Source organism: Oratosquilla oratoria, chromosome 25 (genome assembly GCF_046742065.1).
Source record: "Oratosquilla oratoria isolate Oo_2021 chromosome 25, ASM4674206v1, whole genome shotgun sequence".
Taxonomy (NCBI): Eukaryota; Metazoa; Arthropoda; class Malacostraca; order Stomatopoda; family Squillidae; genus Oratosquilla; species Oratosquilla oratoria.
This window is the reverse complement of record NC_134801.1, coordinates 53,163,680-53,182,194: the sequence shown is the minus strand read 5'-3', so window position 1 is coordinate 53,182,194 and position 18,515 is coordinate 53,163,680. Positions and strand designations below refer to the sequence as shown.

The window sequence follows — 18,515 nt, the reverse complement described above, 5'->3', positions numbered from 1 at the left end:
GACCACGAGATGGTGCAATAATATCTAACATTTAACAGAGTAATAGAATTGCAATGTTATGCCTGGTAGTGCAGTACATTACTCCGCACACTGCGAGACGAGAGTACAATAGTTTTCGCAGGCTGCCGGCAGCGTCAGCATCCCAGCCAGCTAAATGTTCTTTCATTTTGTTTGTTTGAAGTAAAATGTTTCCTAATTTTGCATTGCATTTTGTATTTTTGTATGTTTTGCAATTAATAAAATATAACAAACTTTTTATGCCTAGGCTAGTTTGTTGTCGATAACAATATGTTCGGTACAGTACTTAAACGAAAAGAATGTGTTTTGTTGAAATAAAAAAAATCATAATTTTGCCTTACATTTTGTATTTTTATGTTTTGCAATTAATAAAATGTAACAGTATTTTTTTTATGCCTAGTCTGTTGTCGATGACAAAATGTTCAGCACAGCATTTTGTATTTTTATGTTTTGCGATTAATAAAATGTAACAGTAAACTTTGTTTATGCCTAGTCTGTTGTCGATAACAATATTTTCGGTACAGTACGTAAATGAAAAGAATGTGTTTCGAAATATTTTTTTCCTAATTTTGCTTTACAATGATTTTAATGTAACCAACAAAAAAGGATTTGTAGGTCAAAGATGACAGGACTTTATTAAGTATGCGTAGGCCTAGGCTACGTTTCCTAACGAAAATGATAAAAAGTTAATGAATATTAAACAACGTAGCTCAAAGATAATAAGATTTTATTCAGTATGCATACGTTTCCTAAAGAAAGTCTGATGGTAAAATAATACAAAGGTTAACAAATACAGTATTAAATATCATAGGTCAAAGATGATAGGATTTTATTCAATATGCTTAGGACTAGGCTACGTTTCCCAAAGAAAATCAGATGAAATTATAAAAAGGTTAAAAATACTATACAACATAGTTCAAAGATGCTAAGATTATTTCAGTATGCTAAATATACACTACATATATATATATATATATATATATATATATATATATATATATATATATATATATATATATATATATTATATAAAAGGTAATATATACTGTATATACATATAGACCAACTTGCGTCCAGATCGACTTACGACCTGTCTGTCGGAACCGAACTCGGTCGTAAGTCGACGACTACCTGTACAGGTACACCTCACCTTACGTCGTTAATTGGTTCCAGGAGACACGACGTAAGTCGAAAAACGACGTAAGTCGAATTTGCTTACAAGTAGGCTAGGTAGGCCTGGTGTAGCCTAGGCTAAACTGCCAATAGCCATTTTTCAGTACTTTATTTTACTTTTGATTGCATTTTTTATTAAACAAGGTTAATAAAAATCTATTTTAAGTTTCCAAACAGAACATTTATTTATAATTTTGTAATAAAGTATAAAAAAGTACCTGTACTTATTCATCAATACGTACAATTTGCTGTTCTTTATGAATGCATTGTCAATTACATACGGTGAAACAAAACAAAAAACAAATAAATAAAAACTAGTTTAAGCTTACAATAATTTTGTAATAAGTGAAAAATTGAATAAAGTATTTTTAATTTACCAATGCAGTACATACATTATGTCGATGTTTGTGCGTTGCTATTTCGCGGTGCTGTACTCTATGAATGCATTGTCAATAACATACGGTAAAACAAAACAAAAAACAAAGAAATAAAAACTATTTCAAGCTTACATATAATCATATTGTAATAAGTGAAAAACTTGAATGTATTTTCAGTTTACCAAAACAGTAGATACAATATGTTGATGTTTACGTTGTAGACGTAGATGGCTGGGGATTGTCGACATCAACATGAGCTGATTCTCGTCGTTGGACGCGTAAAAACTGGTCAAGAGTGCCTTGAACCGTCTTGTTGTTCTTTTCTTGAAGGATTAGATTATAAGGAGCAAAAGCTTCATAACAAGCTCCCATTATCTTGGAAAAGCGTTGAGCATTTGGATTCACATCCTCAAACATAGCAAGACCTTTTTCGATGTGCGCAAATGCTTCCTCCATTTTCTTAATGGTGAAGTGGCGTGGCTCAGATTCATCCTCCTCCTCTTCTTCTTTCTTTTGTTGCTCCTGAAGTTGCATCAAATCCTTGTTTGTCAGTAACTCCTTGTCTTTTTCAAATAAATCTGTGAAATCCTCTTCCTCCAAATTCATATCAGCTCTTTGCTCATTGTAACCAAATCTTTGTTGACAACAACAGTATCGAAGCCCTTTAAACTCGTGCACAAATTGCGGGCAAAGCTTTTTCCATACACCATTCATAGCAGTGCTCTGAACATCATTCCATGCTGCTGCTACATTCTGTAAAGCTTTGTAGATGTCATATCCCTTCCAAAAGTCGCAAAGTGTGATAGACTCATCCATTTCAATTGCAGCTATTGCTTGCCGTAGCGTACGCTTCATATAATAACGTTTGAAGATAGCAATTATCCCCTGATCCATTGGCTGGAGAATAGACGTAGTGTTTGGGGGGAGGTATATGACGGTAATGTTGGGGTGAAAATCTGCAATGTTTTGTGGGTGGCCAGGAGCATTATCTAAGATAAGTAAAACCTTACAAGGAATCCCCTTCTCCTTACAATACTTCTCTGCTGCTGGGACAAAATTATTGAAAAACCAATCTTCGAAAATAACAACAGTGACCCAAGCTTTTGAGTTAGCCATCCATATAACAGGGCGAGATGCTTTGGGTATATTCCTGAGGGCACGGGGGTTGTGTGCATGATAAACAAACAGAGGCTTTAATTTAAAATCTCCTGCACAGTTACCTCCCAACATTATGGTCACACGTTCTTTTGAGACCTTGTAACCTGGAATGGTTTTCTCTTCCTTGGAAACAAATGAACGATCTGGTAATTTCTTGCAATATAATCCTGTTTGGTCTACGTTGAAAATTTGCTCAGGAAGAAACCCGTTTTCTTGGATGATTTTCTTGAGTGTAGCAGGAAATTGCGCTGCTGCTTGTTCATCAGCTGATGCGATTTGACCTTGTCTTTTAAGGAAGTGATAATTTCTCCTGTTTTTATATCTGATAAACCATCCAGGACTTGCTTTGAAATGTACATCTTTCTCATGTGGATATTTTTCCTTTGGGTCCTCGGACAAAGACAACGCTTTTTCCTGAATGAGCTCTTGACTAAGATTCGCATTCTGACGATTCCTCCTATCAACCCAAATGGAAAGAAGATTTTCCATTTCTTCAAATATCTTTTATTGTTGATGATGGTGTTCTTCATGAATGGGGCTTCAGATGTGACATGTGTTAAAATCTTGTCTTTATTATGCACAATCGTTGATACAGTTGTCCGACTTACTCCAAAACATGGTGCAATGGATACAACTTTTTCACCATTACAATGACGTTTTATCATTGCCATTTTCTCCTCCAGCGAAATAGCATGACGCTTAGCACTTTGACTAGAACTTTTCTTAGGAGGCATGGGGGCAAATATTACAGTTACAGGTGAATGTTAATGAGAAAATTGACAAAACTTGAGTAAATAGATAATAATCCAAAAGAATTGCGGGAGTGGAGACGCCGCTTACGGTAAATACGTATTGGCAGTACCGTTGCGATTATATGTTCTAGTGGACTAGGCCATACTACTTTATGGTATATATTTTAGCAGTTACTGAATCTTGATATAATTTTACATGCTTTTATTCTTATTTATTGTAACATGAATTGCTTGAAACGCTTGAAACGTTTTTTGGTGTTTATGCGATTCCATTATTGGCTGACCGACGTAAAGTCAAGTAAAACGACAACTTGAATTTTTTTCCATATTATTTTTGAAAACCGACGTATCTTCGAAAACGACGTAAGTCGAAACGACGTAAGTCGAGGTGTGCCTGTATATACACGTGTGTGTATATACACATGTGTGTATGTGGCGTATGTATATGTGTGTGTATGTGGCGTATGTATGTGTGTGTGGCGTGTGTGTGCGTTCGTGCAGGCGTGTATGTGTCTGTGTTCACATGTACAAGTAAGCATGTACATGCGTGTGTCTGTCTTCGTATTTGTGTGTACACGCACGCGCATTCACAACATACACTGGTTGTCTAACACGTGTCTACGTGTGCGTGTCTACACATGTGTCAGCGTGTATATGTCTGTTTTTTATCTCCCAAACCACCACCGCCAGTAACAACAAGAACGGTCACCACCCAGCACTTCTAAGCTACCAGAAGAGGCTGGACGACCGTGTTGTGAACAGCTGCCCAGGATGTAACACTTCACCCCATACCATACAACACATAATGGAAGACTGCATTATACACAATCATGCACGCAAACAACACAACATACACTCTATAAAGGATTTGTGGGAAAACCCAGTTTCGGCTGTGGCCTTCCTTGGGGAGACGGGACTGCTCGAACAGACAGTCTAGGGAACAACAACAACAACAACAAGAACCTCATAAGAGAAATTAAGACACGACAAGCGCAGTCATTATCAGACTTATTAGTTGTGTTCCAAACAAAAGAAACATTACACTTCAACAGGTTAGGGCGGTAAAATTTCATGATAGCACGGCGCAGGTGGTGGAAGCGACAAGCTAAAGCTTGTTGGCTACCCCCCTACCACCCCCTACTCCCCCTCTCCTCCCCTCCCTCCCTCCTGCCTCAGTACCCAGAGGTTGCAGGCAGCCACCCGCGGCTATCCCCTTGCCCCACACCCTTGTTTGAGCAGTTTCCAGTGTACATAATGACCATGTTATATGAGGATCGACTGTATATGAGAAATGAGGAGGTGAGGAGGAGAACAGGGGTGAAAAAGGATTTGGGAGAGAGGGTTGATGAAAGAATATTAGGATGGTTTGGACACATGGAAAGAATGAGTGAAGAAAGACTAGTAAAAGAGGTATGGAAGGCAGATGTGGAGGGAGTGAACATGAGGGGACGTCCTAGGATGAGGTGGATGGATGGGGTGAAGGGGGCTTTGGGGAAGAGGGGAATGTCTGTTGAGGAAGGAAGGGAGAGGACGGAAGACAGAGGTGAGTGGAGAATGGTTGTATATGGATGATGTTGTGACTGCATGAGGAGGAATTGGCGGGGGGGTGGGGGGTGGGGTAGTATGTTTGAGTAAATTTTGACGCAGCCCGAAGGGATTTCTCCCCGTCCTCTCCTTATATGCAAAGGGGGACGGAGAGGGGGGGTCGCCGATTAAATGAAGCGGCCTTGCTGTGGATGTACTGTGTCTTGCGACACTGCTTCTGACCCAGGGCGGTGGGCAGGGTTCAGGGATGACCCGTCATCCAGGAGGTGCTCAGATGAGAGGAAGGGTGGGAGGGGTGTGGAGTGTATTTAGGGATGAAATGGGTGGGAGTGTTTTTATGCCTTTCCTTTTGTGGCTACCTCCCTTGGAAGGGGGAAAAAGCCTTGGTATATGTATGTATGTAGAAAGCAGTCACCACAAATGTTTGCGATGTTGCCATGTGTGTGCGTATGCGTGCCCGACTCGGCGCGAATTTTAAAACAGTTCTCTACATTTGAGATGGTTTTGAAATAAAATCAGCGTATGATTGACTCCGTGTTATTCGAATCCGCATTATTTGAGGGACTCCTGTATCTTGGTGTGTGTGTGTGTATATATATACATATATATATATATATATATATATATATATATATATATATGATAAACACCATATGAGGACGGAGCCTTTATTTGTACGACGTTTCGCTTATTACAGCTTTTTCAAGTACAAGTTGAGATACAAATGCTTGAGATTAAATAATGGGAAAGGAGGGAACGGGGAGAGAAAAAGGGGGGGGAAGGAAGAGGAGGAGGAGGAGGAGGAGGAGGAGGAGGGTGGGGGGGATTGGACACTGGGAAAGGATGAGAATGCTGGCCCAAACGTCCGTGAGCGAAATGTCCACAAAGGGTGGTTTAAGTATTTAATATTTTGCTGGCCATGGGTATTAGGGGAATAATGTGAGGAGATATGTTAAACATGCCCCTGTTTTGTTCAATAGTGTTCGTTCCTTGAATGATTGCTGCTTCTAAACACTTCCTGCGGATTTTGTCTGGTTCCCGCATCAGCAGCTCTGCATTCTTCCAGTCCATAAGATGGTTTTCCTTGTTTCTATGTGTCACACATGCATTGGTGGTGACATCATGCCTGACGTCGTAACGGTGTTCACGTATTCGTGTATTCAGGTCGCGTGACGTTTCTCCGATGTAAACTTTATCACATCCTGAACACGGAATACGATAAACACCGGCTTTGGTGCTCGGTGTCTGGTTGTTGTGTGTTTCCGTCTTCGTGATGTCTTTTATTGTTCTGCTTGTCTGGCACACTATTTCCAAGTTGGTGGTTCTTAAAAGACGTGTCAGGTTGGTGGCAACGTCGCCGGTTGGCAACACGAGACGTCTAGTTGTGCTGTCCTGCTGCCTACGGCTTTCCCGAATCTTAGCGGCCTGCTGTTTGCAATTATCTAAAAGAAACTCTGGAAATTTTAGTGTTAAAAAGGTCTCTTTAATAAACCTGCACTCTTCTTCTAAGTATTTTGCACTACATATCCTAAATGAATTAAATCATTTTTGTTGGTGGGCTTTCTATATACTTTGAATTCAAGTTGGTTACCGTACTTAAAGATGTGTGTGTCCAGGAAAGGAAGAGAATCGTGGATTTCTTCCTCTAGGGAAAACTGAATGGTGGGCTCCACTTCGTTTAAGGCCGTCTGCAAGCGCTGAAGATTGAAACGCCTGGGTGTGACGAGTAAGATATCGTCCACATATCGCAGCCAGGTCACATGCTCGGGAACGATGTTGGCAAAGGGTCCTGTTTCTAGAAATTCCATGAATAAATTAGCCAGGACTGCACTTAATGGAATTTCTAGAAACAGGACCCTTTGCCAACATCGTTCCCGAGCATGTGACCTGGCTGCGATATGTGGACGATATCTTACTCGTCACACCCAGGCGTTTCAATCTTCAGCGCTTGCAGACGGCCTTAAACGAAGTGGAGCCCACCATTCAGTTTTCCCTAGAGGAAGAAATCCACGATTCTCTTCCTTTCCAGGACACACACATCTTTAAGTACGGTAACCAACTTGAATTCAAAGTATATAGAAAGCCCACCAACAAAAATGATTTAATTCATTTCTACTCCCACCATGATATAAGGACCAAGAGAGGAGTAGTAATAGGTTTTTTCCTTAGGGCATTTAGGATATGTAGTGCAAAATACTTAGAAGAAGAGTGCAGGTTTATTAAAGAGACCTTTTTAACACTAAAATTTCCAGAGTTTCTTTTAGATAATTGCAAACAGCAGGCCGCTAAGATTCGGGAAAGCCGTAGGCAGCAGGACAGCACAACTAGACGTCTCGTGTTGCCAACCGGCGACGTTGCCACCAACCTGACACGTCTTTTAAGAACCACCAACTTGGAAATAGTGTGCCAGACAAGCAGAACAATAAAAGACATCACGAAGACGGAAACACACAACAACCAGACACCGAGCACCAAAGCCGGTGTTTATCGTATTCCGTGTTCAGGATGTGATAAAGTTTACATCGGAGAAACGTCACGCGACCTGAATACACGAATACGTGAACACCGTTACGACGTCAGGCATGATGTCACCACCAATGCATGTGTGACACATAGAAACAAGGAAAACCATCTTATGGACTGGAAGAATGCAGAGCTGCTGATGCGGGAACCAGACAAAATCCGCAGGAAGTGTTTAGAAGCAGCAATCATTCAAGGAACGAACACTATTGAACAAAACAGGGGCATGTTTAACATATCTCCTCACATTATTCCCCTAATACCCATGGCCAGCAAAATATTAAATACTTAAACCACCCTTTGTGGACATTTCGCTCACGGACGTTTGGGCCAGCATTCTCATCCTTTCCCAGTGTCCAATCCCCCCACCCTCCTCCTCCTCCTCCTCCTCCTCCTCTTCCTTCCCCCCCCTTTTTCTCTCCCCGTTCCCTCCTTTCCCATTATTTAATCTCAAGCATTTGTATCTCAACTTGTACTTGAAAAAGCTGTAATAAGCGAAACGTCGTACAAATAAAGGCTCCGTCCTCATATGGTGTTTATCTAGTCAATCTTGTCGGCAGACTGCCACTTTTAAGCATATATATATATACAGTATATATATATACACATACATACATATACCAAGGCTTTTTCCCCCTTCCAAGGGAGGTAGCCAAAAAGGGAAAGGCATAAAAACACTCCCACCCATTTCATCCCTAAATACACTCCACACCCCTCCCACCCTTCCTCTCATCTGAGCACCTCCTGGATGACGGGTCATCCCTGCACCCTGCCCACCGCCCTGGGTCAGAAGCAGTGTCGCAAGACACAGTACATCCACAGCGAGGCCGCTTCATTTAATCGGCGACCCCCCCCTCTCCGTCCCCCTTATATATATATATATATATATATATATATATATATATATATATATATATATGTATATATATATATATATATATATATATATATATATATATATATATATATCTACCAAGATACTGTATTTACTAGTCAATTGCAATAAAGGAAGGTATAAATGTCATACATCATGGCCTGACAACTTTACAATGCACCGTGCCCACACCCCATCCTCTCACTTAGAAAACAGAAGTGAATATTCCTTTGGGCCAACCAGCATCAACAAAAAAAAACAAATTCACTCTTCAAACCTTATGCCTTACAAGTTCACATAATAATCAATAAATCGTTGCCATAAGCTTCTAGGGAAAACCAACACCCCCACACTGGCTGGCAATGGTTCTGAGCACCTCCCACTGATCTCTCTGGATTGAAAATATGGTCTGTTGTCTGAGTTGGATCAGTGTGCAAGTTTTTTTGTCACAAGCTGAACATTGTAGAAAGAGGAGAGCAGTTGCCAGTTGATAAGAGAGAGATCAAGGGCCCACCCAGTCTGTAGACTTTGTGTCATTCCCTCAGGGATGCTGAGGGGGGTTGATAGGTTTTGAAAACAGGCAGCTGCACAATCTATCTTGTAGGACCATGACATATGGGTACCCATTACATTATACAAAATTCAAAACATATCTTTCTCCAGTGCTCTGTAAGTACACGATACAAACAATATAACATATCTTCACTGAGGGATCTTCGTTTAAGCAGAGGAAATGGCCAACTATCTGAGGACTGCAGGAATTTGCTGAATTGGTTCAAAAGCAACTTGTATGTTTGCCTGTATATAAACAAAAAATAACAGGCACATACATGCTGAAAATCACAGGATAAGATATGAATATTCAATTCTTATGCTACGGGTTCATTCCCGTATTTCACTTATGAAGCAACTACTTGTTTACCAAATACTGTACATACAAAGACATATGAACTAATCAAAAAGAATAAAGCACAATCATCTTTGCACTCAATTATCCATACATTTCTGTTATTCTCTGGAACCACCTTCAATAAGATGGCACACATTAAAGGTTTTGTTCTTGGTAATACCAAATGACATTCAGTGGAAAGGGGAAGGATACTCAATGCAGCGAGGTGCCCTCCTGACAGTAGTCTACCCCTGAGATAAGAACAATCATTTGCCATTTCATTGAAAGAAAATATCACTGGAACTATGAAAGGTATGTTTGGGTTTGTCAACATTTCATTCTGGACACTTGATAAAGTCAGTACAGAGTAAAATGTTCTCAGAACCAAATAGGCTTCCTCACTCCAATGGAGTTTTCTTCCAATGTTGTGTCAAACCTTGTTCTATGCTAAAACATTTACCATTACCTAGAATTAAACAATTAAGTATGCCACTATGTTTCAGGGGTTAACCTGATTAATCATGCTTTCATGCAGGAATTTACTACATCTTTAGTGTTCAGTAATCCTAAGGGCATATCTTTGGTTATTATCACAATCCTCCACCTTCCTTTATACCTTTCACAGTGGGAACTTTCTGCCTGATCAAATTTTCTAGCAGCATTACTCATCTGCAAATGGGCAACTAATGTATTCTATGGAAATCATTTCAAAAGAGATGAATATAAAAAAAAAATCTTGAAATAGAACAAAACCACTAATTTTTAGTGTGTCAATTCTAATTTTTATAAATCTATAAATGACAGCACAGGATGCATTAAAATAAAAATCAATGTAATATTTTGAATAACGACTAATAGTAATTCATGTGCACATTAGAGGCAAAAAACAAAATAGATGAATGATTAATGAAAACAGTTATAGAGTATAAGCTTCTTTGAAACTATGTGTAATCCTCTTTTCAATTAATTTCTAAAATAGCTACATAAGAAAAGATGGAAGCAAAATAATGTTCATTTTCCTCATATTCCTACCAATTGAAACGAAAATATGAAAACTAAATAATGCTCATTTCCTTACCTCTCTGCTTAAAAAATGTAGCTGCTAGCCTTCTGGAGGCCACTGGAAGAATTTGATGACGTAAGGACACTTTCCGGCCAACAGCCAAAGGAACCATGGTCAGTCCCAAAAGTCTACTTAAATGGAAAGCAGCAATTTCTCCAGTATGCCTGTCAGCTCCCGCATACACTTCACCTTCAATCACTTCACCTCGATCATACCTAGTGGATAATATAAGACATATGCACAGATTTACACAAACATTAACATGTTCTTCCAAGGCAGTGCTTCACAACCAGTGTGCCCCAGGACATCTATGTGTTCTTTAAAGTCCACATGTGTGGAAAAGGAGAGCACTAAAATGTACATACATTTACCAATGGCTTTTTCCCCCTTACAAGGGAGGTAGCCAAAGTCAGAGGCATAAATCCACTCCCACCCATTTCATCCCCACATACTCCACTCCCATTCACCACCCAGCTCTCCCTCTTTTCTTGGTTCCTGGATGATGGATCATCCCTGCATCTTGCCCACTGCCCTGGGTCAGAAGCAATGTAGCAAGACACAGCACATCCACAGCAAGGCCACTTTGTTTAATCGGTGACCCCCACCTCTCCGTCCCCTCATGCAGAAAAAGAGAAGACGGGAAGAATCCCTTCTGGCTGTCAAAATATCATTCACACATACTCCCTCATCCCCCACCCACTCCTTTTCATGTATCACAACATCATCCATACATAACCTCCTTCGCATTTAACAACTCTGAAATACTCTGCCCATCTTCCTCTTACTGCTATCTCCTTCATCATCATCACTCCATCTGTACCTATTATCTTTTCTTCTCTATTTGATTCACCCCTCTTCCTCTTAATTTCCTTCCAAAACATCTTTTTATTACTTTCAAAATTTTCTGTCATACTCTTACCCCATTTCACATCTGCTCTCCTCTTTGCCTCCTTTATCTTGTGCTTTACTTCTCTTTTCTCTGTACCTCTCATATGATTCTCTCATCCTATTTTGTAACCATTCTGTGAATGCTCATTTCTTCTCTCCTACAACCTTCTTTGCTTCACCATCCCACCACTCACTACCCTTTCTTATATTTCCTCCCATCCTCCTTGTTCCACACACCATCTTTGCACACCTTGTGACTCCCTCCTTGAAACATCCCCATTGCTCCTCCACTCCTAGTTCTACTCTATCCTTTATTCCCCCCCCACTCTTCTCTCAGCTTCTTCTTATACTCCTTTTCTTTCTCATTTAAGTAGTTTACTATAAGCACTTCCCTACCTTCTGTCCTTTTCCTGAAATGAAAAGTCTATATAAGTAAACATGTACTCATGTTACATTATTAGAGTACAACATGTTTTATGTACAACATGTACTATGTAATCATAATATGCATATATCAAAGGCCCTTCCTTGTTATAAGGGAGGTGACTGTATGAAAACACACTCTTATCATAAACAAATATAACACTACCCCTTGTCACATCACAGCACCTTGGGGATAGGTCACCTCCCTGTCCCTGCCAAAATGCTTGAGTCAAAAGCAATAGAGAAAAAAACAGCTTTTTCACAGAAGAACCCCCACCCACAGGTAGAGCTAGTCTATCCCCACCTCATTCATTCAAAAATGAATAATGAAGCAGATAAGAACACCCTTTTATGATGCATCATCCTTCCAGAATCTCCCTTCATTCATCCAAAGCCATATCCACCTCATTCTCTATCTTCCCTTCAAGTTCATTCTATCCACTTCTGCCTTTCATGTTTTTCTCCTGTTTTTCCTTATGCCACCTTCTAATACTAAGTGGAGGGGGGGCAGTCACTGATATCAGATCCTTCTGTGTGAAAAGGCAGAGGAAATACAAACTTGATAGATCTTGAACCTGGTCCAGAGGCCATGTATTAGCCCCTTGGGGTTGCAACTCTAGATGGAGGTCAGATGTTAAAGGGTTTTGTTTTTAATTCATGAAAACCCATATAATTCAAATCTTAAAACAACAAAATAAATCCCCTGAAAACCCTGCATCATACAGACCAACCTCACTACTATTCACAATATCCAAATGAATGGAATGGCTGATAAAAACAAGAATTAGGAGGACAGTGTAGAGCATCGTTTCCCAAAGTGGGCAGTACCGCCCCCCTGGGGGCGGTGCTTTGATATCGGGGGGCGGTAACGCAAAAAGGGGCGGTTTTTTAAATACATATTTTGTTTATAATATTGTTGTTTTCACTTCAAAAAGAAAGCTCACATGTGTTTATGGGGTAGGGGGCGCTAGGAATCTATTCTAGAAGACAAGGGGGCGCCAGCCTGAAAAAGTTTGGGAAACCCTGGTGTAGAGTAACCCAAAACAACCAAGTCTCAGGGAATATATGTGTGTATATATATATATATATATATATATATATATATATATATATATATATATATATATATATATATATATATATACAGTCGAACCTCGAAAGCCCAGACTAATTGGGGGGAAGGGCGGTCCGGTCATGCCAAAAGTCCGGTCATCGAAAATGTCGCCCCAACACCCGTAGATTTTCGTAGCGGTATACATATAGGTAATGTATGATATGGCATAGAAACACATAAGAATAATACTTTAACACTGTAATAATAACAATAATGTAATAATATACATACATATACCGAGGCTTTTTCCCCCTTACTAGGGAGGTAGCCAAAAAGGAAAAGGCATAAAATCATTCCCACCCATTCCATCCCTCAATACACTCCACACCCCTCCACCCTCCCTCAAAGGATTACAAAGGCAAAGCATGCCGACAGGAGACCTTTTGATCCATATCTAGGTCGGATGAAAAAAAAAAAAAAAAAAAAAATCATATTAATAATAAATTAAAACTATAACAATGTAAATAACAATCAAAATACATAAATAAATGCATTGGTATAGTTGAATAACAAACAAACAGGTAAATAGTAAATGATAATAAATTGACATATAACTAATAATAAATGAAAATCAGACAGACAAATTATAACAAAACAAAAACAAATAATATAACATAAATTATAATAATTACAGCATCTTACTTAGGTATTTATCTAAATGATTCTTAAAGCTTCGAACTGAACTACATTGCACTACCTGTGCAGGAAGTTTATTCCATTCATTAACTACACGGTTGGCAAAGTTGTTTCTACCTACTTCCAAATTGAATCTATTTCCGGACAGTTTGAGACCATTGTTTCTTGTCTGATTCTCATTCAATGTGAAAATTTGGTCACTTTTGATGTTGTCAATTCCCTTTAAAATCTTAAAGACCTGTATCAAGTCACCTCTGAGTCTACGCTTTTTTAGGGAAAACAGATTCATGTGCTTAAGTCGATTTTCGTATGATTTATTTTTGATATTTGGAATCAGTTTTGTGGCTCGCCGTTGTACTTTTTCCAGTCTGTCAATGTCTTTAATGAGATTCGGTGACCATACGGAAACAGCATATTCCAAATGTGGACGAACTAACGATTTATATAGCTTGTTAATGAGTGATGGACTTTTGAAATCAAAAGATCGCGCAATCAATCCCAGAATCTTATTTGCTTTCTCAGAGGCTGAAATACACTGCTTGGATGATTTGAGGTCGTTACTGATAATTACGCCGAGATCTTTTTCACTATCCACTTTTGTTAACGAATTTCCAAATAACTTGTAATCGTACTTGCTGATATTTTTACCTATGTGCATTACCTTGCATTTACTTGTGTTAAATTTCATTAGCCACTTTTCAGACCATTGCTGTAATTGATCTAAATCTTCTTGAATATCTAATTGGTTTGAGTGATCATTTGCCACTCCGCACAGTTTTGTATCATCAGCAAATTTGGAAACAGTAGATTTTAGTCCATGGTCTATATCATTTATATATACTATGAATAGAAGTGGCCCAAGAACGGAACCCTGAGGAACTCCACTTGCAACACTTTTCCATCCAGAAGTTTTTCCATTTAAAACAACTCTCTGTTTTCGACCTTTCAACCAATTACTAGTCCAACCTAATAGGCTACCACTTATTCCATGCAAAGCTAATTTAGTAAGTAGTCTTTCGTGTGGGACGGTATCAAAAGCTTTTAGCACCTCCTAGATGACGGGTCATCCCTGCACCCTGTCCACTGCCCTGGGTCAGAAGCAGTGTCGCAAGACACAGCACATCCACAGCAAGGCCGCTTCATTAAATCGGCAACCCCCCCTCTCCGTCCCCCCATATAAAGGAGAGGACGGGGAGAAATCCCTTCGGGCTGCGTCAAAATTTTGCTCACACACACTACCTCACCTTCCATTCCACCTCATGCATCACAATATCTTCCATATACAACCATTCTCCATTCACCCCTGTCTTCTGTCCTCTCCCGTCCTTCCTCAACAGACATTACCCTCTTCCCCAAAGCCCCCTTCACCCCATCCATCCATCTCATCCTAGGACGTCCCCTCATGTTCACTCCCTCCACATCTGCCTTCCATACCTCCTTTACTAGTCTTTCTTCACTCATTCTTTCCATGTGTCCAAACCATCCTATTACTCTTTCATCAACCCTATCTCCCAACTCCCTTTCCACCCCTGTTCTCCTCCTCACCTCCTCATTTCTCACTCTATCTAGCCTAGTAACCCCCATCATACTTCTCAGACACTTCATCTCAAACACATTCAAGCTCCTTCTCTCTTCCTCTTCTGTTCCATGTTTCTGCTCCATACAGTGCTGTTGGCACAATCACTCCTTCATACAGTCTCCTCTTAGCATCCATTCCCAAATTTCTATTCCTTATTACACTTTTCAATCCACCAAGGCATTTACTCGCTTCTCTCAATCTACATTCTACCTCCACCTTTACTCCACCTTTTCCTGCCACATTTGCACCCAAGTATCTAAAACTATCCACTTCCTCCAGTTGCTCTCCCTTAATGCTCACTTCCAGTCTACTGCCACTTTCACCCCTTGTACATCTCATCACCTTACTTTTACCCACATTTATCTTCAGCTTTCTTCTATCACATACTCTCCCAAACTCTGTCACCAACTTCCTCAATCCCTCCTCCGATCCTGCCACAAGTGCAGTGTCATCCGCAAACAACAGCTGGCTCACCTCCCACTTTTCTCCATTTTCTTTAATCATCTCCAATCCCTGACCCACTATACTATAATACTAATAATTCTGTAATAATAACTGTAATACAGGCATGTAAATGTACTGTACATACAGTGTACTACTGTATCTTTTATTACGTACACTGTAAATATCGGAAGGTATGCACGCGGGACAGTGGTGGCGGCCAGGGTTGCCGCATTTTCTACACTGCTGTGTAGAATGGGAGTGTTGCCATACCAGGGCATACATTTTTCTCGGGCATTTGCAGACTTTCATAGCAAGATATACTTGTTAAACTATGACAAAATGTTGGTTCTAGTTTTTTATTCTTGAATGTATACAAGGCCCCCATGTCCTAACATATTCAGTAAGATATAAAAATAATTTTTTTTATATTATTATCGCTAAAAGAAAGCTGAAACTTTAGCGTAGAAAATTTTTCTACACCATAAAAACGTATCTTTTGGGGTATAATGTTTTATAAGTAACACAATTACCAATAAAAGTCATATTTCGATGTACCATTTATTATCTGATAACTTGTTCTATGATTTTTAAACAAAGTTTGAGTTTTTGAATGTTTTTAACAGCCCGCTGATATGTAGAAAAAAATTCCTCATGTCCTTGTGCAGTTGCCACATGCCGCTATTTTACTACGTTTTGGTACAAAATTCTACAAAATGGCAGCCCTGGTGCTAAAAGAAAGCTGAAATTTTAGCGTAGAATTTTTTTCTACACCGTAAAAACGTATCTTTTGGGGTATAATATTTCATAAGTTATACAATTACCAATAAAAGTCATATTTAGATGTACCATTTATTATTTGATAACTAGTTCTATGATTTTTAAACAAAAGTTTGAGTTTTTGAATGTTTTTAACAGCTCACTGATATGTAGAAAAAAATTCCTCATGTCCTTGTGCAGTTGCCACATGCCGCTATTTTACTATGTTTTCGTACAAAATTCTACGAAACGGAAGCCCTGGTGGCAGCTTGACTGGGTTGGGTTTGAGTACACGTGTGCGGCCATCGTTGCCACATACCGGACAAATAGGGAACTTTGCTTGAAAAGTCCGCCCTTTGTTCATTTCGACCGGTCATTCAAGGGTCTGGGCATTCGGGGTCCGGGCTTTCGAGGTTCGACTGTATATACAGTATATATATATATCTACATGGATGGGGTAGTGCGAGAGGTAAATGCAAGGGTGGTGGGCAAGGGATTGGAGATGGTTAAAGAAAATGGAGAAAAGTGAGAGGTGAGCCAGCTGTTGTTTGCGGACGACACTGCGCTTGTGGCAGGATCAAAGGAGGGATTGAGGAAGTTGGTGACAGAGTTTGGGAGAGTGTGTGATAGAAGAAAGCTGAAGATAAATGTGGGTAAAAGTAAGGTGATGAGATCTTCAAGGGGTGAAAGTGGCAGCAGACTGGAAGTGAGCATTAAGGGAGAGCAGCTGGAGGAAGTGGATAGTTTTAGATACTCGAGTGCAAATGTGGCAGGAAAGGGTGGAGTGGAGGTGGAATGTAGATTGAGAGAAGCGAGTAAACTCCTTGGTGGATTAAAGAGTGTAATGAGGAATAGACATCTGGGAATGGATGCTAAGAGGAGACTGTATGAAGGAGTGATTATGCCAACAGCACTGTATGGGACAGAAACATGGAACATAAGAGAGGAAGAGAGAAGGAGTTTGAATGTGTCTGAGAAGTATGATGGGGGTTACTAGGCTAGATAGAGTGAGAAATGAGGAGGTGAGGAGGAGAACAGGGGTGGAAAGGGAGTTGGGAGATAGGGTTGATGAAAGAGTATTAGGATGGTTTGGACACATGGAAAGAATGAGTGAAGAAAGATTAGTAAAAGAGGTATGGAAGGCAGATGTGGAGGGAGTGAACATGAGGGGACGTCCTAGGATGAGGTGGATGGATGGGGTGAAGGGGGCTTTGGGGAAGAGGGGAATGTCTGTTGAGGAAGGACGGGAGAGGACAGAAGACAGGGATGAATGGACAATGGTTGTATATGGATGATGTTGTGATGCATGAGGTGGAATGGGCAGGGGGATGGGGGGTGAGGTAGTATGTGTGAGCAAAATTTGACACAGCCCAAAGGAATTTCTCCCCGTCTTCTCCTTTTATGCATGGGGGGGATGGAGTGGGGGGTCATCGATGTGATGTTTTCTGTCCTGCCTCGGGGCTTGCTTCTCCTGAAAGGCTTAATACTAGGCAGTATAGTAGGGGCGTCTTGGTGGGAATTTAGAGACGGCCTACTATATGCAATATATAAAGCTTCAAGGTAGGCAAGGCGGTTCTTGTTGGACTCTCTCTGAATGATGACAGTGTTCTGCCGAAGGACCTCACCTGTGAGATGCTGGCCATGTTTCTCCAGGAAGTGACGTTTGGGACCTCCTTGAGTCAGATGATAGCTCAGGCGCCTGGAGAGTCTGGTAGTAGTCAACCCTTTGTAAGCATTGTAGGGCGTACAGTCCCTATTTGGGCAAGAAAATTTGTACACAAGGCAGGTACTTTCCATATCTCCAGGGCGTGGTGAACTATCGTTCTTCATGATGAGGTCCTTTGTGCGGCTGTTCCTGTAGTACACTACCAGCTTTACATGGTCCACAGGGTTAGTAACTTGAACATTCCTATCAATTATATTTCTCACACTCTTCTCTTCTTTGCAGTAAGCGGAAGACATGAAAGCTCTATAGAAGAGGCTGTGAGTGGTTCCTTCTTCAACCACGGCTTGTTGTCCCACGTACCACTTGTTTAGAACAGTACGCAGGACATGTTGGCAATCCTGATTGGAATGTCCATTGTTGACCAACATTTGTGTTGCTCGGTCAAACTCCTGCGTAGACATCCAGGAAGAGCAATGGGTAAGGGCTCTTCTGTAGAAGGAAGCAATGGTAGAGCCCTTGTACCGCTGCGGGCATTCACTTTCACCGCTCATGTGTACAGGTCATCTGCCCACCCCCTTCTCGCAATTGATGAATACCACCTCCGAGAACTCTTGAGGATATGCACGCAAGAGTCCGCCTT

General features: G+C 40.4%; 1 protein-coding gene across 2 annotated transcripts in view; it reads right to left on the bottom strand.

The window, feature by feature from the left end:
• LOC143038963 (glycosaminoglycan xylosylkinase-like) overlaps positions 1 to 18,515 on the bottom strand; it is a 68,413-nt gene that overhangs the window by 18,730 nt on the left and 31,168 nt on the right. For both annotated transcript variants that reach the window (XM_076208798.1, XM_076208799.1), the window contains exon 5: positions 10,385 to 10,584. In XM_076208798.1, coding sequence (XP_076064913.1) covers positions 10,385 to 10,584 — 200 coding nt within the window. The remainder of the gene's footprint in view (positions 1 to 10,384; positions 10,585 to 18,515) is intronic.